The sequence below is a fragment of the Lagenorhynchus albirostris genome, chromosome 16 (assembly GCF_949774975.1).
Source record: "Lagenorhynchus albirostris chromosome 16, mLagAlb1.1, whole genome shotgun sequence".
Lineage (NCBI taxonomy): Eukaryota > Metazoa > Chordata > Mammalia > Artiodactyla > Delphinidae > Lagenorhynchus > Lagenorhynchus albirostris.
In genome coordinates this window covers 13,459,509-13,480,836 of record NC_083110.1, presented here as the reverse complement: position 1 = coordinate 13,480,836, position 21,328 = coordinate 13,459,509, and the positions used below count along the sequence as shown (strand labels likewise).

At 40.6% G+C, this 21,328-nt stretch overlaps 1 protein-coding gene across 1 annotated transcript in view; it reads left to right on the top strand.

Moving 5' to 3' along the window:
• Positions 1-21,328, top strand: part of ANK3 (ankyrin 3) — a 329,557-nt gene that overhangs the window by 147,669 nt on the left and 160,560 nt on the right. Inside the window, 1 exon segment of the mRNA XM_060126942.1 lies at positions 20,117-20,215. Coding sequence (XP_059982925.1) covers positions 20,117-20,215 — 99 coding nt within the window.

Here is a 21,328-nt window from a genome sequence, read left to right as displayed (position 1 = left end):
GATGTTACACAACAGTGTGAATACAGTTAACACCACTAAACTGTACACTTAAAAGTGGTTAAGAAAGTAAATTTTACAGTGTGTTTTTTTTTACCACAATTTAAAAAAAATTTTTTTTAAACACAGATCAGTCTAGCCTGGTGTTTGACATGTTGCTTGTTCTGTGTGATGCACTGTGTGGGGAGGGGAAAGAAGTGAAACTTAGAATCAAGTGGGAATCCCGGATGGTGAGCTTAGCTGGTTGACTTAGGTCGGCGATATAACCTTCTGCATGTAATTTCTCTATCTGAAAATACAATCAATGGCCGTTGTTGCCGTGATCAAGCTATTGTTTGTAAACTGTGTTGGCGTAAAGTAGACCAGAAATAACCTCAGCCATTACTAGTAGAGGCACACCTCAGATATATTGCAGGTTCAGTTCTAGACTCCTGCAAGAAAGCGAATATTGAAAGTATGTGAGTCACAGGAATTCTTTTGTTTCCCAGTATATATAAAAGTTATGTTTATACTATAGTCCATTAAGTGTGCAATAGCATTACCTCTTTTAAATGTACATACTTTAAATTTAAAAAATACTTCACTGCTTAAAAATGCTAACCATTATCTGAGCCTTTAGCAAGTCATAATCTTTTTGCAATAGTAACGTAAAACTCACTGACCAGAGATCACCATAACAAATAAAACAATAATGAAAAAGTTTGAAATATTGCGAGAATTACCAAAATGTGACACAGAGACACAAAGTGAGCAAAGGCTGTTGGGAAAATGGTGCCAATAGTCTTGCCTGATGCAGGGTTGCCACCGATCTTCAATTTGTAAAAAAAAAAAAAGCAGTATCTGCAAAGAGCAATAAAGCGAAGAACAATAAAATGAGGTGTGCCTGTGTAACTCAGAGCTCCAATTAACATTAAACTTCTAACCAGGGATTTTCTTTTTCAGCATTTCATGTAAGAGCAAAATGTGGTCTCCTAAACATCCTCTTCTCTAAGGGTTTCGGAGAGTTTTCCCTGTCCTGTAATTGTATCTCCCACAATCCTCTGGTTCCTCTTTCCAAGAATCCTGATCTCCATGTTTCTAAAACCGGCCTAGTCACCTGAACTTGATTCCCGTAGCTCCTGGATTCACTACTTTATTATTCCCTGCATGTATTCCCTCAATCAGTAAATGATTATTGAGTGCCCACTGTGGGCCAGACATAGCTGATTAACAGAGCAAGACAGCAAGACGCTTCCCCTACCCTCGTGAAGCCGATGGGTAATTTGTCTGCTGTGTGCTGTGACCCAAAGACAGCCCAGCCATGAGTATTTAGCAGGAGACCCGGACTTCTTTTTCTTGGTAACTATTAAACCTGAAAAACATGTATGTAGCGTAAAAGAAACAAGCTTCCTGGAGAGGAGGAATGAAGGAAGTTGAAGGTTGACCCCCTGCAAGACTGTCTGACCGGGGAAGTAAATTGAAGAGAGGTCTCATTGCATTGTCTTGGTATTATTTGCTAAGAAACCATCGCCGGTATGCTAGAACTGTTGTTTTAAATGGCAGGGGTCTTCCACTGAGTACAGGCTGCTTAAAGTAGTTGTAACAATAAAAGTTAGAGAATCGTTGCTTATGCCACTTGGTTACCAACAGAGCTAACGGGTCACTTGTGAATAGGGAGAATTTTTGTGACGAGCAAAGAGGGGTACTCGAGCCAAGGCAAACAGAGAAGCTTGGGGGGCTGTACCTGGATATCCAGCTGGGGTTTAACTGAGTGTGTGGATTAGAAATGACCTTATTTCTCCCTCTTTTGATACAATCATCAATCACCAGCACAGCAAAATTGCCTGTCAGTCATTTTGCATCGTTTATCACTTACTTGCTGTATTTGGTACAGCGGGAGGAGGACAGCATATAGGAGATTCAGGTCCCATCTTAAAGGGGCACATGGTGTCACAGGGGAGGACCAGGGTGAAAACATACAAGCACTTCTGGGTCAAAGCATCAGACCTACGGAATACTGGACGTAGGCGAATTCAGTTACACTTAGTTTCTATGCCCTTTTGCCTCCCTGTTCTGAAAGGCTGTCTTATGTTAAACAAGATGTAGACTTCTTTTTACCATCCATTCGGTTTCAACGTGGCGTTACTTTTCTTCTGTGTTATATGAGTGCCATGTGGATGTGAAGGAGCCTTAGAAAACCGAGAACAGAAAAGCCTGTCATTCTTCTATTGTTGTCCTGCACGGGGTGGGGGGTGTCACTCGGACACAGACTGAATTCCTGGCAGACCCTATGGAAGAAAGCATAGTACATACCCCACATATGTCAGCTATTTTATGTTCTCCCCATCAGAGCTTCCCTGCTCTCTTGCTGAGTAGTGACTGGGTTTGTGGGTGAAAGGGAGAGAGCCATAAAGTGTCAGAAAGCCCTGGGAACAAGCCTCAAAATGGAAAGCAAATTATTTTATAAATACAGGTTCTAATGACTCAATCCAGTAGCTCTTTAGAAAATAAATAGTGTTATCTACCCATCTACCTCCTGCCAGGTACTTCCTACTTTTGTAGCTACCTTGTTGCATCAACAATCTGACCTGCTGCACACCAATCCCCTTGGGTTTAGGGACAGGAAAACGAATCTGGGTTTCACCTGAGGGGCCAGCACACTCGAAGGGACCTTGTTGGCTTGCTCTGTCCCCTTGCACGCCTTACCGACCTAATAAAGGATTCAGTTTAAAAGCAGATGCTTCTTAGTGCCCTTTCAATCAGCGAAATAAATTTGAATTGTGGTCAGAGTAATTTAAGTGGGATCTGACCAGCTGGAAAAGCAGGATGAGAGTGAATTTTCTTTTTACCCTAGTGCCTGATCTCTAGTCTTAAGTGTGACTAGCAAGTGAGATCATGAACTGAGGAAAGTTGAGCCTCCTGAGTCTTAGTTTCCATCTCAGTACGGTTAGTGGGTTGTTCCCAATGATTTCCCAAGCTCTCCCAGCTGCTGGGGCACTGCATGCTGTCACTTTAAGAATAATTAGTTATAGTGAAAGTCAGGATGGTGGTGTATGTTGGGGTGATGTGACCAAGATGGCGAAGTAGGAGACCTCAGCCCCCATCACCCAGGAAGATCAACAATTAGACAGTGATCCACGATCAAAGAGACCTCAGGAGTCCACTTAAGAAACTCCAGCAACACAGTGGAGCAAAAAACCTGAGAATACTGCACAGAAAGGGAAGGAAGAAGGGCTTCATTTTGCCTGCGTCATCCTATTCCCCAGGCCAGCACTGCTCAGGGCCAAGAGTGAGCCTCCCCAGTTAAAAGGAGTTCCCCTCACCAAGAAAGGGACAGTGGGGTGAACCGCCAGCTTCCCCAGCCTTTTGGGGCACTGAGCAAAGGACCCACTTGGGTTTCACCCCACCCAGAGACTGGCAAAGCTGAGATGAATAGAGATGGGGAGAAACAAGGAAAAAGAGCAAGGGCTCCCAGCATCAGCCCCGTAGCAGAAATGACTGTGGTTCCCTGTGACGTGCTCCGCAGACCCCAGCACCTTTTGCCACCAAAGTAACTGATGGCCAGCACAGCGGCCACAGAGCCCCTGCAGATGTCACTGGTTTTTGCCCCACAGACACTCACATTCGCAGACACCAGCCACCTGGGCCCCTCCCTGCTCTTTACCTCCCACTGCCCCACTGGGGCCCAGCATCCCCACCAGCAGCCAGCCCAGGCCTCTGCAGTCGCACAAGTACAAGACGCCAGCCTGGACCCCCGTGGGTGACCCTCACTTCTGTGCATGTGCTTGGGGTGGGCCCCTCCAGCTGTGCCCTTGCACACTGCCGGCCTGACCCTCATCACAGGCTTCTACGGCTGTGAGCACACCCGTGGCAAGACCCTGCAGCCACGGAAGGGCAGGCCAACTACCAAGGCCCTCGCAGCTGCTCGTGGACCTGAACTTGGCTCTGGCTCTGGTCACTGGCCTCCACCACTCAGCACGTGTGCAGCTAACCCCCCAGCTGTGCACCTGCATGCTCCCGACCAGACCCTCATGCCTCCGCTGCCATGCACTCCCCTGGGGAGACCCTGAAGCCACAGGAGTGCACACCAATAGCCAGGGCCCCCGTGGCTCTTCTGGACCAGACCTGGCCCTATCTCCTGTTACTGGCCTGCACCACCAGGCTCACCTACAGTGGGCCCCTCCAGCTGTGTACCTGCATGCCTCCAGCCTGACTCCCGATACCAGCCTCCACTGCAGTGCACCCATGGTGTGATCTTGCAGCCACAGTAATGAATGCTGACAGCCAAGGGCCCCCACGGCTGCCAGTGGGCCTGCAGTTAGCCCAGGCCCTCGCAGCTGGTGCTCGCCCCCATCTCTATGTGTGTGTCTTAAACGAGCACTTGGCACTACATAGGCACCTGCAGCTGGCCCCTGCAACCGAGTCTGTACACACCACCAATTCCAGCCTCCACCAGTGCCTGCCCAAATCCCAAGCCACTGGACCTGTGGTGCTACTGAGGTCTCCAACAGCCCTTGCAGTCACTATGGTCAATGCTGTGGACCCCAGTGGCCTGAGCGGATGAGACATCACCCCCACCGCCCAATCCTGCATTTGGCACCCTGCACCAGTAGACCCAAGGTCAGAGCATGCTCCCACCTGCAGGTGAAGGTCTTTCCATACCAAAGTCAACCCATGAAGTCTGGAAGAGGTGACTGCTTCTTTAAATGCACAGCATCTGTGCAAGGCTGCAAGGATCATGAAGGATCAGGGGAACATGACACCGCCAAAGGAACACAGTAAGCTTTCAGCAACCGAGAGAAATGGAGAAATGGAGATATAAGGATTGCCTAACAAAGGATTCAAAATAACTGTTCTTAAGATGCTCAGAGAGCTGCAAGAAAACACAGGTAAACAGTTTAACAAAATCGGGAAAAATACAAGAACAAAATGAGAAGTTCGATACAGAGATAGAAAACATAAAAAAACAACCAAACAGAAATTTTGGAGCTAGAGATTACAGTGACTGAAATGAAGAATCCAGTAGAGAGCTTCAACAGCAGACTGGACCGAGTAGAAGAAAGAACATCTGAACCTATCCAATCAGAATAACAAAAGAAAAAGGAATAAAAAGGAATGAAGAAGGGACTTCCCTGGTGGGCCAGTGGGTAAGACTCCGCACTCCCGATGCAGGGGGCCTGGGTTCGAACCCTGTTTGGAGAACTAGGCCCTGCATGCCACAACTAAGAGTTTGCATGCTACAACTGAAGAGTCTGCATGCCACAACTAAAGATCCCACATGCTGCAATGAAGATCCCGCATGCCACAACTAAGACCTGGCGCAGCCGAAATAAATAAATAAATATTTTTTTTAAAAAGGAATGAAGAAAACCTGCCGGACTTACAGGACACTATTAAGTGAAAACAATCTATCCATCATGAGAGTCCCAGAAGAAGAGAGAGAATCACTGATGACTTAATCAATAAATTAGATTGATGACACCACCCTCAAATCTGGGAAGTTATTGGGAGTCAGCAGGGGAGGAGACTAGACAAAGAAGGTGGTGCCCCTGAAATATAGGAATTGGAGGGGTTTTTTAAATTATTAAAACACCCACTGGTTTTATGGGGAAAAAAACCCACTCGAGCTTTATTGATTAACTGATAAAGCTTCAATATAGCATTTGCATTTCCAAAAGGTATTTTGGAACATTTCAATAAAGGTCAGCAATCCCACTTTGGGGTATATATCCAAAGGAAATGAAATCACTATCTTGAAGAGATACCTGCACTCCCGTGTTCATTGCAACATTATTCACAATTGCCAAGACATGGAAACAACCTAAGTATCCAACCATGACATCAGTGGTCAGTATATATGGAATGTTACTCAACCATAAAAATAAAAGGAAATCCTGCCATTTGCAACCACATGGATGGGCCTCAAGAGCGTTATGCTGAGTGAAATAAGTCAGACAGAGAAGGACAACTACTATGTGATATCACTTAGATGTGGAATCTGAAACCATGGAACTCATAGAACAGAGAATGGAATGGTCGCCAGGGGCTGAGAGATGGGGGAAATAGGGAAACGTTGGTCAGACCATACAGAATATCAGTTATAAGATGAATAAGTTCAAGGATCTAAGGTACATCATGGTGACTGTAGTTAACACTACTGTATTGTACCCTTAATGATACTGTATTGTACACTCGAACGTTGCTGTGAGAGCAGAGCTTTCATATTTTCACCATAACAACATAATTTATGAGGCAATAGTGGTGGCAAATGTGCCAAGATATATACACACGTCAAGGCAAATGCTTCAATCTGGTCTATATGCAGCATCCTAATTTGTTTCTTTATAGAAATGCTTTGATAAGAATGACTACTTACGGTAACCGCTATTTCTTCCAATTTAACTCTCTCTCTGCAAAGCTAGCATGTGTATTTGTATCCTTTTTGAAGGAAGATACTTTGCAATGGGTGGTCTCTTGTCATTTTTATTCTCCTTTATTGATTATTTGCATCAATTCACAGCCAAATCAGAGGCACAGTATGGACCCTAAATTAGAACCAGGTTAAGACTTTGTGACAACTTCTGAGTTCTCCATCTCCTTTCACTGACTCTTCTCCGTCCAATAATAAAGGCAGCTGTGCTTTTATTTAGTGCTTCAGAGAACATTCAGGAGTTCCAGGTAGAGTTCCTAATAATACTACTCTGATTCCTAGAATGCTGCTCTAACCATTCCTCTTCCAACTTCCAGCCTTTCTAGCAAGGTGCCGCTGCCCACATCCCCATATAATCCCATTACTACAATATTACATCCAAAGCTACACCCTGACACGTAGCAGCACACGTCCATCTTAATATCTCTAGCACTTAGCACACCTCCTGGCACATACTAGATGTTTAATACATATTTGCTGAGTATATAAATAAGACACACTTCTTAATGTTACATTTGCCAAAAGGTCTTACTTTATTTGACTTTATATTGGTCCTGCGGTAATGTAATTTTGCTCCCTGAAGTTAATGGCATCCAATGGTTTTATAAGAATAAAGGTATGTGTGCATAGGTAGATAAAGTGTTTTCAGAGTATCCCAAATCTGTCAGTTGTTAAATTCTTACTATTCTGGGAAGGTGTCAGGAGTCACTTAGATGTCCTGTAGTTTTAGCTTATCTTTTCCCAGAAGTGCAACTGGTTATATTTCTCAGGTTAAATATGAAGGAAAAATAAATATTGGTATCGAGTTTTGCTTTTATTGTATTTGCAGAGTGTGATTGCCTTGGTTAAAAATAAATCCTTAAAGAAAATATTAAATATCTCATAGTCATAAAATAATCCCTGTCAAAGAGAAAATTCTAATACAATACTTGCTCCTTGAGTTCTAACATAGACATGTTGACAAGAACATTTGAAATAATGCAGAAGACTCTGGGTTTCTACATTAGTCAAGACTAATTTGAAAATATTTCTTTATGTCATTCAAAAATATATTCATTTTTAATTTTTATATCATAAATATTAAAAGTTAATTGAAAGTATTTATTTGGATTCACAAAGACAAGGGCACCCTCCCCCAAATTGTGCTGTAAAACTTAAATTGCTCTAAGAAAAATAAAGTCTTAATAAAAAAATAAAGAACGAACAAGTAATCATGAAATTCTCTTAGCTTCCAAACATGAAAATCTCTTCGAAGGAAAGAATGTTTTTGAGAGTTGCAAAGAGTTCTGAGAACATGACAGAGGCATCTTTTTTCTTCCCTTTCTCTCTTTCCTAATGATTTTACACCATGTTGGAACCCTCATTTGCCTTACCAAATTAGAGACCTGAAAGAATTGGGTAACTTCCGTGTGCCACTGAAGCCTGGCTCTCTTGAAGAATCTACAAAGCAGCCTCAGGACAGTTATTATTTTATTTTATATTTTTTTATAAATTTATTTAATTTATTTATTTTTGGCTGCATTGGGTCTTCGTTGCTGCGCGCGGGCTTTCTCTAGTTGCGGCGAGCGGGAGCCACTCTTCGTTGTGGTGCGAGGGCTTCTCATTGTGGTGGCTTCCCCTGTTGTGGAGCACGGGCTCTAGGCATGCGGGCTTCAGTAGTTGAGGCACATGGGCTCAGTAGTTGTGGCTCACAGGCTCTAGAGCACAGGCTCAGCAGTTGTGGCACACGGGCTTAGTTGCTCTGCAGCATGTGGGATCTTCCCGGGCCAGGGCTCCAACCCATGTCCTCTGCAGGCGGATTCTTAACCACTGAGCCACCAGGGAAGCCCAGGACAGTTATTATTTTAGTTAACTGCTATATGGTTCCAAGTGCTGGTGCTCAGAAAGTAATCTACTATTTCTCCTGTTTTCCCTGGATGTATGTTGGTAATGTTCACATCCTATTTCTTTTAAATAACTCTATATCTATTAGGCACACAAGCACTCTACAGTTATCCACTATAAATGTCTTCCAGTTACCTTCCTTCCTTAATGGAGAGATACAATAAATGTCATGATTGGGGTTTTTTAAAATTGGGAATCTTAATTTGAATTGTTTTTTTCCCCATGTAACATCTTCTAAGAACTTTATAAAAAGCAACTTTACATATTTAAAATTATATTTTATAATCAGTTATTCAGTTTCTGTTTACTGAAAATTCAAGAATTTTCTCATCTATATAGAAGGAATATTCCTAAAGTAGTGTATGATCAAAACAAAAACAAACTCTGATGGTATAGTGTGTAGAAGCCACATATTCATGTTTTTTCTCAAATGCAAAGTTCTGACTTTAAATAATGATAGAGTAGTTTGTATTCAACTGAGCCTCATGCTGATAAAAATCATAAACTCTGGAAAAATATTTATTTATTTATTTTAATTTTTGGCTGCATTGGGCTTTTGTTGCTGTGCATGGGCTTTCCAGTTGTGGCGAGCAGGGGCTACTCTTCATTGCGGTGCACGGGCTTCTCATTGCGGTGGCTTCTCTTGTTGCAGAGCATGGGCTCTAGGTGTGTGGGCTTCAGTAGTTGCGGCGTGTGGGCTCAGTAGTTGTGGCTCACGGGCTCTAGAGCAAGGCTGAGTAGTTGTAGCACATGGGCTTAGTTGCTCCGAGGCATGTGGGATCTTCCTGGACCAGGGATCGAACCCGCATCCCCTGCATTGGCAGGCAGGTTCGTTTTTTTTTTTTAATAACATCTTTATTGAAGTATAATTGCTTTACAATGATGTGTTAGTTTCTGCTTTATAACAAAGTGAATCAGCTATACATATACATATACCCCCATATGTCCTCCCTCTTGCATCTCCCTTCCATCCTCTCTATCCCACCCCTCTAGGTGGTCACAAAGCACCGAGCTGGTCTCCCTGTGTTATGCAGATGATTCCCACTAGCTATCTATTTTACATTTGGTAGTGTATATATGTCCATGCCACTCTCTCACTTTGTCCCAGCTTACACTTCCCCCTCCCTGTGTCCTCAAGTCCATTCTCTACATCTGCGTCTTTATTCCTGTCCTGCCCCTAGGTTCTTCTTAACCTTTTGTTTTTTTTTTTTTAGATTCCATATATATGTGTTAGCATACGGTATTTGTTTTTCTCTTTGTGACTTACTTCACTCTGTGTGACAGACTCTAGATCCATCCACCTCACTACAAATAACTCTATTTCATTTCTTTTTATGGCTGAGTAATATTCCATTGTATAGATGTGCCACATCTTCTTTATCCATTCATCTGTCGATGGACACTTAGGTTGCTTCTATGTCCTGGCTATTGTAAATAGAGCTGCAGTGAACATTGTGGTACATGACTCTTTTTGAATTATGGTTTTCTCAGGGTATAGGCCCAGTAATGGGATTGCTAGGTCATGTGGTAGTTCTATTTTTAGTTTTTTAAGGAACCTCCATCCTGTTCTCCATAGTGGCTGTATCAATTTACATTCCCACCAACAGTGCAAGAGGGTTTCCTTTTCTCCACACCCTCTCCAGCATTTATTGTTTGTAGATTTTTTGATGCTGGCCATTCTGACTGGTGTGAGGTGATACCTCACTGTAGTTTTGATTTGCATTTCTCTAATGATTAGTGATGTTGAGCATCCTTTCATGTGTTTGTTGGCAATCTGTATATCTTCTTTGGAGAAATGTCTATTTAGGTCTTCTGTGCATTTTTGGATTGGGTTGTTTGTTTTTTTTGATATTGAGCTGCATGAGCTGCTTATAAACTTTGGAGATTAATCCTTTGTCAGTTGCTTCGTTTGCAAATATTTTCTCCCATTCTGAGGGTTGTGTTTTTGTCTTGTTTATGGTTTCCTTTACTGTGTAAAAGCTTTGAAGTTTCATTAGGTCCCATTTGTTTATTTTTGTTTCTATTTCCATTTCTCTAGGAGGTGGGTCAAAAAGGATCTTGCTGTGATTTATGTCATAGAGTGTTCTGCCTATGTATTCCTCTAAGAGTTTTATAGTGTCTGGCCTTACATTTAGGTCTTTAATCCATTTTGAGTTTATTTTTGTGTATGGTGTTAGGGAGTGTTCTAATTTCATTCTTTTACATGTAGCTGTCCAGTTTTCCCAGCACCACTTATGGAAGAGGCTGTCTTTTCTCCATTGTATATGTTTGCCTCCGTTATCAAAAATAAAGTGACCATATGTGCGTGGGTTTATCTCTGGGCTCTCTATCCTGTTCCATTGATCTATATTTCTGTTTTTGTGCCAGTACCATACTCTCTTGATTCCTGTAGCTTTGTAGTATAGTCTGAAGTCCGGGAGCCTGATTCCTCCAGCTCCGTTTTTGTTTCTCAAGATTGCTTTGGCTACTCGGGGTCTTTTGTGTTTCCATACAAATTGTGAAATTTTTTGTTCTAGTTCTGTGAAAAATGCCATTGGTAGTTTGACAGGTATTGTATTGAATCTGTAGATTGACAGGCAGATTCTTAACCACTGCGCCACCAGGGAAGTCCCTGGAAAAATATTTTTAAGAAACATGTTTGGAGGGCTTCCCTGGTGGCGCAGTGGTTAAGAATCCACCTGCCAATGCAGGGGACACAGGTTTGAGCCCTGGTCTGGGAAGATCCCACATGCCGCAGAGCAACTAAGCCTGTGCGCCACAACTACTGAAGCCCACGCACCTAGAGCCTGTGCTCCGCAACAAGAGAAGCCACCACAATGAGAAGCCCACACATCAGAACAAAGAGTAGCCCCCGCTTGCCACAACTAGAGAAAGCCCGCACTCAGCAACGAAGACCCAACGCAGACAAAAACAAATAAATAAATTTATAAAAAAATAATAAAAATAAAAGAAACATGTTTGGAGACATTGAAAAGCATCGACAGCAGGAATAAATTGGAGTGAATTCAACTTTTGAAAGAACTAAATAACACAGGAGGAGATCTGTATTTACATGGCAGCCCTCACTAGTCAGTACAGCGTACTATGACAGCTCATGGAGAAAGTCAGTTTTATTGTCTTGAGGGCAGAGGATCAAGTTTGGGGCTATAAGAGTGGCTGGACATTTAGTGGGGAAATCCCTGAAAGAAGGAAACCACAAAGGAGAGGAATCAACATGTAACTCTCCACAATCCTTGGTTGACCCCTGAACTATGCATGTGCTGGGTAAAACTCCAAGGTGGTCAGAGGAAAGTAACAGCTAAAAGATTGAAACCTTCAGAGAAACTTCAGCAGCTACCTGCTACACAGGAGACAGAATTACCATATCAGAGAGGCTTGCTAAACATCTTTGGCCCAGGACTAAAGGAATCACTCTGGGAATAAGGACAAAACTGAAATAGACCTATTGTTGAAAGCCAAAATGCAAGTCACCACAAGTTCCAGAGTTGCTATAACATACAATTCACAATACCCAGTATATAATTTTAAAATTATTATAGGGCTTCCCTGGTGGTACAGTGGTTGAGAGTCCGCCTGCCGCTGCAGGGGACATGGGTTCGTGCTCCAGTCTGGGAAGATCCCACATGCCACAGAGCGGCTGGGCCTGTGAGCCATGGCCGCTGAGCCTGCGCGTCCGGAGCCTGTGCTCTGCAATGGGAGAGGCCCGCGTACCGCAAAAAAAAAAAAAAAAAATTATTGTACATTAAACATGTTAAATAATCTGAAGGAAAAAGATATAATGGGTGAAGAGAAGAAGAATTTCGGGAGAAATAAGGAAACCTTTAAAAAAATTTAAGAAGAATCAGATAGAAATCCTACAATAGAAAAACACAATATCTGAATTTTTTTAAGTCATCGGATGAGATAAACAGCTGATTGAGTATAAAGAAAGAAAGAGTTGGTGAATTTGAAGGCAAGTCATAAAAATCATCCAAACTGAAGAAGAGAAAGCAAAAAGATTAAACATCAAATTAACACCATATCAACAATCTGTGGAATAATAGCAAGCCAACTAAATACATACAATAGAATCTAAGAGGTAGAGGAAAAAGAGAATGGGGTAGGAAAAAAAAAAAAAATATATATATATATATATATATATCTCCAAATTAAATCATAAACTGCAAACCCAGGAAACTTAGCAAACCAAGGAGGGTAAATCCAAAGAAAACCACACAGAGGCACATCATACTGAAACTGCTGGATGTCAAAAATAGGAAATTTTTTAAGCAGCCAGAGGAAAAGATGCATTATAAATGGAAAAACAATGATGAGGATGTTATCTGACTCCTTATCAGAAACACTGGGGGTCAGAAGACAGTGAAATATCTTTAAGGTGCTGAATAAAAAATATCTGTTAACCTAGAATTTATATCCAGTACAAGTATATTTCCATAATAAAAATAAAATAAAGACAGTTTCAGGTAAACAAAAGCTGAGATAACTTGTTACCATCAAACCCATACTAAAAGAAATACTAAAGGAAGTTCTTCGTTCTGAAGGGAAATGATACTAGGTGGAAATGTGGATCTAAATAAAGTAGAGATGAGTTAGAAGTCATAAACAGATTAAGAATTCTTTTCTTAAATTTTTAAAAAGTTGATTGTTTAAGTAATAGCTGTTATGAGGTTTATAATCCATGTAAAAGTTAAATATATCTTTATAGCACAAAAGATGAAACTACTAATGTAAATGGAATTATTGCAGAATTCTCATGCATGAGAATAATATTGGTTCAATACATAATATATAAATACTGTAACTATATAACTAATAATATTATTTAGACTGTGATAAGTTAAGGATACATTTTTTTTAATATAAATTTATTTATTTATTTATTTATTTATTTTTGGCTGCGTTGGATCTTCTTTGCTGCTCGTGGGCTTTCTCTAGTTGCGGCGAGCGGGGGCTACTCTTTGCCGCAGTGTGCGGGCTTCTCATGGTGGTAGCTTCTCTTGTTGGGGAGCACGGGCTGTAGGTGCACGGGCTTCAGTAGTTGTGGCACGCGGGCTCAGTAGTTGTGGCTCGCAGGCTCTAGAGTGCAGGCTCAGTAGTTGTGGCACACGGGCTTAGTTGCTCCGCGGCATGTGGGATCTTCCCAGACCAGGGCTCGAACCCGGGTCCCCTGTATTGGCAGGCAGATTCTTAACCACTGTGCCACCAGGGAAGTCCAAGGATACATATTTTAATCTCTAGAACCACCACTAGAGAAAAAAAGGAAAGAAAAGCAAAAAGAGTTTAGTTAAAAAGCCAAAGGAAGAGATAGTCAATGATATATATGATGAATCAATCACTAGAATACTAAATAATACTCAGTTAACCCAAAAGAAGATAAGAAAGAAGGATCAAAAAACACAAAGAGGGGGCTTCCCTGGTGGCACAGTGGTTGAGAGTCTGCCTGCCGATGCAGAGGACATGAGTTCGTGCCCCGGTCCGGGAGGATCCCACATGCTGCGGAGCGGCTGGGCCCATGAGCCATGGCTGCTGAGCCTGCGCGTCCGGAGCCCGTGCTCCGCAACGGGAGAGGCCACAACAGTGTAGAGGCCCGCATACAGCAAAAAAAAAAAAAAAACACAAAGAGCAGACTGGAGAAATACACAACAAATAGTATACAGATGTGTTCTAGGCTCAGAGAGAAAGCTCTAGTTTTCCAAGGAGAAAGAACAACAGAAGGATTTTACCTTATTTTAGTTTAACTCAAAACATGTAGAATGTATGGCATGACAGCAAGGAAGAGCATTAGAAAGAGATTTTTTTTTCTCCTATGTATAAACGGCTGAAATGAATTCTTGATCTTAAAAGGAGATTGCTTGGTAGAGTAGAAGAAATCCAGTCCTTCTGACAGAGGCAACCCTGAGTGTCAGTTCTAATGCGAACCATTAACTTGCCTGTGACCTTGGGTAGTTACGTTAATCCTGTGGAGCAGCTGTCTCATCTATAAATGGAACTTCTGATGCCTTTCTCATGAGTTGTTATAAAAATTCACTAAGATCACAAATACAAAGTGCCTGTGACAGCAGAGAGGTTTCAAAATGTTATTTCACTTTCTCTCAGGCCAAATCTACAATTACCGAACATGCACAAAATGGGGACACAGTCAGAATTTTTAGAGAAAAATGCAGACATGAGAATAGCTTTGCTATTGAATGTAATTGGTGCCTTTTAATTGATCTCTGGCTATCATTATAACTGTCGTCTTGTGAGCACTACCTGCCTTCTCTTTCATTGTTTTCAATCTTCAGTTAAATATCACATCCTGTTTTATATCCATGACATAGAAAAAAGTATATATCCACAGAGTTCTCTCTGCTTGATTTCCTTTTCCTTCTATTGAGTATGTTTTTGGCTTAAAAGGAAGAATAGAAAGAAATCTAGAGGATAGTAATCAAAATAAACTATGTTTCTTTCTGAAAGTATTTCCCAAGTCATGAATTTGTGTCATTTCAGTATTGGCTTCGGGCAAATTCAACCTGTTAAGGACATATTCTGGGTTCATTATTCCTAAGTATGATGGTTTAATGTCCCGCTCCATGCTTTTCAGAAAAACCAGGCTCGAAAGAAAATCTTTTTGACCTTCGAGTGTGCAGGATTTTGCTCTTTGTGCAAAAGAGCCTTTTTTCCAGCCAATACAGTGCAGTTCCCCACCTCACTAATAAGATTACTGTCACTGAAATGAAATATGAGATCTAGACTCACCAGTTTGTGTTGCTTCAGAATTCTGCCCAAGGGAATACTTGTTCATTATGTTAGCGCTTTAGAAATCAGGGGAATTGGAAAAAAAAAAAAATCACTAACCCCATGCAGTTTCATTTCCTTCCCATAATGTTACTATGGCAACTCCACATCCTCTCTCCTTCTCTCCTGTCCAACTGCATATGCTGCCTTTCTTGAGGCAGCCTCCCTAGAGCCTCAAGAATTGCCTTTGTCAAGCATTTTTCAACTGGAGGTCAAAGCTATATACTGTCCTATATGGTTGAAGAACTGCTTTTTAGCCTAGGACCCATTCAAAGTGACACTGTACATTAATTGTAAATTTCCAGGAATTGGGAGCAGGTAAGAATCCTTATTTTGTATTGGAAAAAGCATTCCTCTAATTTTAAGGAAAGGAGTTCTCTGCTATGTAAACCAGTTCACTACTGTTGCAAAACAACAATATCCACAATAGCTTTTTTAAGCTTACAATGTTCTGAATTACAAAGAGGAAAAAATCTTAGAGCAAGTATTCTTATATTTCTCTTACTTTCGTATTCTTTTTTTATTGAAGTATAGTTGATTTCAGTGTTGTGTTAATTTCTGCTCTACAGCCAAGTGATTCAGTTTATATATAATATATATATTCTATATATATATTCTTTTTCACATTCTTTTCCATTATGGTTTATCACAGGATATTGAATATTGTTCCCTGTGCTATACAGTAGGGCTTTGTTGTTTATTCATTCTATATATGATAGTTTGCAGCTGCTAATCTCAAACCCCCACTCCATCCCTCCCCCACCCCTCCTCGCCCTTGGCAACCACAAGTCTGTTCTCTATGTCTGTGAGTCTCTTTCTATCTCGTAGATAAGTTCCTTTGTATTGTATTTTAGATTCCACATATAAGTGATATCATAAGGTATTTGTCTTTCTCTTTCTGACTTACTTCACTTAGAATGATAGTCTCGAGTTCCACGCATGTTGCTGCAAATGGCATTATGTCGTTCTTTTTTTATTGCCTTACTTTCTTATTCTTAATGCTAAGAAGACTGAGGCATATTCTTCAGTGTAATTCCAATTTATAAGTCACTTATCTATTGAACATTTTATTTTTCTGGGACAATAAGGTATTATAATAGCACTTCTGACACACAAAATCAGTCTAGTCTTAAACATAAAGGATAAGAAGGAAAGGAATTATTAAGCAACTAACTAGAAAACGTTTTTAGAAGACTAGCCCCAAAACCCATTCATTCGCCCACTCATTCATTCATTCACTCAGTCATTTTTAGTAAGCAACTTTCACCAACATGATACTGAGTTACCGTATCTGTGAGATTCAAGTATCCCTTTTAAGCTAGTAACTTTGTCGTCAGAAACAGACTCATTGGAGTGATAATTCAAGCTCACAAAGACTAAAATACCAAGTAAAAAGTCTTAGGTTCCCCCAAAGAGGTTCAGATAAAATATGAGGGGAATCCTGATGGTAGAATGGTTATGTCTAGCTTTGGGAAAGTCTTCAAAGAAAAACTGTACTTTAAACGATAAGGATTTGGATCTTGGCAAAAGTAGAAAGGGAACTTCAAGGTACATGAAGTAGTGTGTGCAAAGCAGAGAAAGTAGAATATGAGAGGCTTTCTCCAAGAACTGCGAAGAGTTTAACTGAGGTAGAAGAGAAGGGAATTAGGGGAGAGTCAAGTGTAGCAGCGACTGACTGGAAGGCTTTGAATGCTAACCTGAGGAATTCAAACTTGACTGAGGAATGATGACAGTTATGAAAGATCTTGTTGAACACAGGGGTATCATGATCAGAACAGTCCATCAGGAACATGAATGGTAAGCCACACCTATTTCAAAGCCAAAGAAATTAGTTCGAAATTTAAATGTTTACTTCCCCCCCACCCACAAAATTGGTATTAAGTAATGTCAATGCCTGCTTTTTTTTTTTTTTTAACTGAACTGTGAATCACTACATGGCGGATCCTCTTCCAGCTCCCTGTGGTTTAGCTGGTTGTGTCGGTCTTCGTGACTGTAGAAACTGTGGTGCTAATTAAAGATCTTACATTAACTCTAGGCACTAGTTTTCCACTGACCTGTGACTGTCCCAGCAGCCAGGCTGGCACTGTCTGTGCCACCAGATAGTCGTGACATCTCGTAGAGCTTCCTGCTGGAAGGGCTCTCTCCTGCCAGGCTTCTGGCTATTTGAAGAGCCACGCACCTTTGAAAAGTTTCAAAGCAAATTTGCAGAAGATCCAAAGGAGTCAGCCATTTGCAATCAGTGTTTAAAACACTGCAAGTAAAACTCCAATTGAAAGAGCTATGCTTCAGGGAGTTCTTTGCAGTTGAGCAAGGATGATGAGGCCTTTCTTGGGGAACTCGCGGACTGTATCATTGAAATGAGGTGATGAAAGGAGGAGTGGCTAGAATGGAAAGCCCTTCACAGCTCTGACACTGCAGGAAAAAAGTCACCTTTCCTGGCTGAGTCTCCAGATTCTATAAGTTTTTAATAAATAAACACCAGAGATCAGAGGTAGCAGCTGCAGAATGTAGGGAGAAGAAGGCGCTGAGTGGCTAAAAGTTTGAGCAGAGGGGCTTTGTCTTAATAACTCCTCCCAAGATATGCCTTATTTGCCCTGCAGTCAGCAGTGGCCTCATTCTGAGTTCAGCCCATGGAACCCTGGATGAGTCATTTCACCTCTTTGGGCCTCAGAGTCTTCATTTACAAAAAGAAGATTGTACCTTCCGTATAAGGGTAGTTGTGAGAATACAGTGATCGAATATTGTGGATTTGCTTCAAAACAATATAAGAAAGGAGAAGAGGTCAGGATATAGATGAATCAAGGTGGATCCTAAGGTGACATTTATTGATGCTGTCCACCAGGTACCTAGACGTTCATTACACTGTACAGTCTACTTTAGTCTGAAATATGTTTGAAGTTTTTCATAATGAAAACTTTTTTAAAAAGATGAAGTCAGCAAAAATATATGTCTGTAAGGAACAATGTACTTCAAAGGATTAAGGAGTTGAGATAGATTTTACTCTTAGATAGCCAAGCACTTTGTTATTCAGTGTGTAGGATTTTGCTTGGGGGAAGATCATTTTCAAAGATGAATGAGTTTTCAAAGATAAATAATTTTATGTCTGTGACCATAGTTTGAAAATGCCTATACATATTGTCACCCCTTATATCATAGAGTCTACTTATGCGAAAATGAGAGAATTAAAGTTGACCTTTTAGTTCATAAAAGGCAATCACATTCGGAGAATGTGACATTTTTTGTGTGTTGCAAGGTAGATGCGATGATTGTATTATTTCTCCTTCAGATATTTTCAGGTTTTACATTACTGGGAAGACATTTGGCCTTCAGGGTATACTTTTCATTTATTCTCAGATTTTATTTTATTCTATTTTATTAAGAAAATGCTGTTTCCACTTGAAAGACAGTTATATTGCTTAACTTTGCTTTAGAAGAGCAAATGTTTTAAATCAGCATAAAAGGTAGAATATTTAAACACGCTCAAAATATACAAACCAGCTCATGTCATATTTGCAATTCATATCTCATTTTTCAAGGAATTTTAATTCTACTGAGATTTAGCTAGTAGTTTAGAAATAAGATTGTACCTTATTGATTATATATTAGGATAATTAGGCTTACTTTCAAGATCTGCTCACACAATCTAGAAGGTGATTTGAATACATTAAATCAACTTTTGATGTATTGTAAGATGTGACCATCCTTAGGGTAGGTGTTAAGTGTCAACAGCAGGAATCTTCAAGTTGGGGAACACATAAGCCAGGGTGTGTGAACACTTCTCCATACGATTTGGAGCCACTTAGGTAGTTTTAAGTGAATAAATTTCCACTTCTTCATCTCCCTGTTAATTCTGCTATCCCACCTATGTTTTAATACAGTAGCCCTTCTCGCTAGTCAGCTAGTCCGAAGGAAAGGCCTGAGTCTAACTGAGCCACAAGGCCCCAGGGAGCAAAACCTCTGAGGGGAAGGGGAGACGGAGAGGGGGAAAAGGGAAGAGTTGAAAATACTGGTGTCCTATTAGGAACTCATGAGTCTGGTGATTAGATACGCAATCCTCTGCATATCAAATGCTTAGAAGTCCTATTGCTGCCAACAAAAAGGAAGGACCTGATGGTCCTTATGTCTTATGATGGATCATGGGAAGCCATCTTTGATGAAAGTTTATTAAGTGACTTTTGGCATGTAATTCAGGCGTTTAGAGAATTAGCGGCACTGCCAAAACAAAAGTCCAGCTACTTATTTATGCAGGCAAGATGTCTTAGCACTAGCATTTATAAAAACAAAAATGAGGGAAGTATTGATGCTGAACCCTGTCTCACTTAGCAATAAATAATACTCATTAGCAGATCCATGAACTAGTTGTGAAAAAAATACATCTCATGCAGAGAGGAATTTTTAATAAATTGTTACTCTTGCTTAATAATCGTAAAATGTGTAATATATTTTTGCTGTTTTGATCCATTGTGTTTGAATAATTATAATGTCAATCAGGAGATTTATTTTTGATTCTTAAATAAAGGCTTATGTTCTCAGGAAATCTTTAAACCTTTTTAAAAAGTAAATGTATGTATTTTTGCAGCAGGGAAATATGATACCATAATCAATAAAAACACTCAAGCATAAAATTATATTACATGAAGATAAAATTATATGGGGGAAGTGGAATGGAAATAGACACGCAGGAGCAAAAAGGACCAATGTAAAATTTCTGTTACAAATTCCTATTTTAAAGACTTGTGTATTTTTTTAAGTGGTGGATATCAAATTACTTATAGTGTTTAGATTCCATTGAATAGTCGAAAGGGTAGTGGGACAGTTATATTTTTAAATGTCCGTTTTGTGTGGAATCACACACTTGGCAACTACTTAAACTTATGAAAAATTCTGTCCTCTAGTTGAAAATATAAAATTGTTTTATGAGATACATGCGTAAACGTTTGAGGCTCACTGGCCCACAGCACATTGGATGCCGCGCCGACTCTTGACCAAATGCACTCATTTATAGAATTTCCCATCAACTGTAACTGAAGATGTTGCCTTGTTTGATAGGATGGGCTGACGCCACTGCACTGTGGAGCGAGGAGTGGCCATGAGCAGGTGGTGGAGATGCTGCTTGATCGAGCTGCCCCCATTCTCTCAAAAACCAAGGTAATTTCTCCCCAGGTGTTTGGTCATCACACTGGATTGAGCTTTGAATCCCTTGACTGGTTATTTCACCCAGCCTTTCAATCACATAGAAAATGCCATAGTTTGAATTTAGCAATTAGCGTGGCTCTGTGCACCCAATCTTCGGTGACCCTCAAGATTAAGTTTGGGTTTATGAGGCCTTCAGATGCATGCCCTCTGTCACCAAGTCATTTGCGCGTGTGTTGCTTTTGTTTTTATTTTGTTTTGTTTCAGGAACACTTACTGCTTGATTTTATTCTATGAAACTTTCATAGCTCAGAAATGATTGCTTGTTGGGGAAAGAAAGACTGCAAGATCTACAGTCTAAAGTCTGGGTGCTGGTGCACTTTCTCCAGCCCTTCAGTTTATTTTTTGAGAGTTCACAGACTATTAAAAGGGCCAAGATATCATTTAACTGAAAAAGACTGGAAACTTTGGAAAGACTATACCTTGCTTGGGCCTTTGGAAAAGTTGACATATGTGAAGGGAATACATGATGATGGCCCGAAAAAAAATAATGTTTTACTAAGTGTCTTCTGGATTTTTAAATGGTAAAACCATTTGACAGTATTTGAAAAAGAGAATATTTGTAAATAAATTTGGGGACATATAAAAACTACCTCAGAGTCATTACTGTTTTTTTTTAAATCAAACCAGTGATTTTTTGAAGCTATGTTAAGCTTTATAAGGAGGCCTAATTTCTAAATATTAACCAAAAAAAACCCCAAAAGCACGTATTAGTCCTGTTTGTACTCTGATCGGTGTTTACTCACCAGCTCTAGTGAAGATGGACAGGGTCAAGGTGGTCTGAACAATTCCATCACTCATTTGAAATGCAGGTTTAGATTGGTGAGCTGTTGGAGATGTTATCCAACACAATTAAGCAGCCACCATTTTTCATTGCACATGATGACATCTTGGACTTTTGAATGCTTCTCATCTAAACCATTCTATTTGTTGTTCTTCCTTTCACATAGTCCATATCTATCTTCTCTCCATCCCACTGCTGTCTTTGAGCTACATCATCTTCCTGAACCATCATAATCACTTCCTTACTGGTCCCCCACTTACTCACCTGCTCCTTTCCAATCCAGT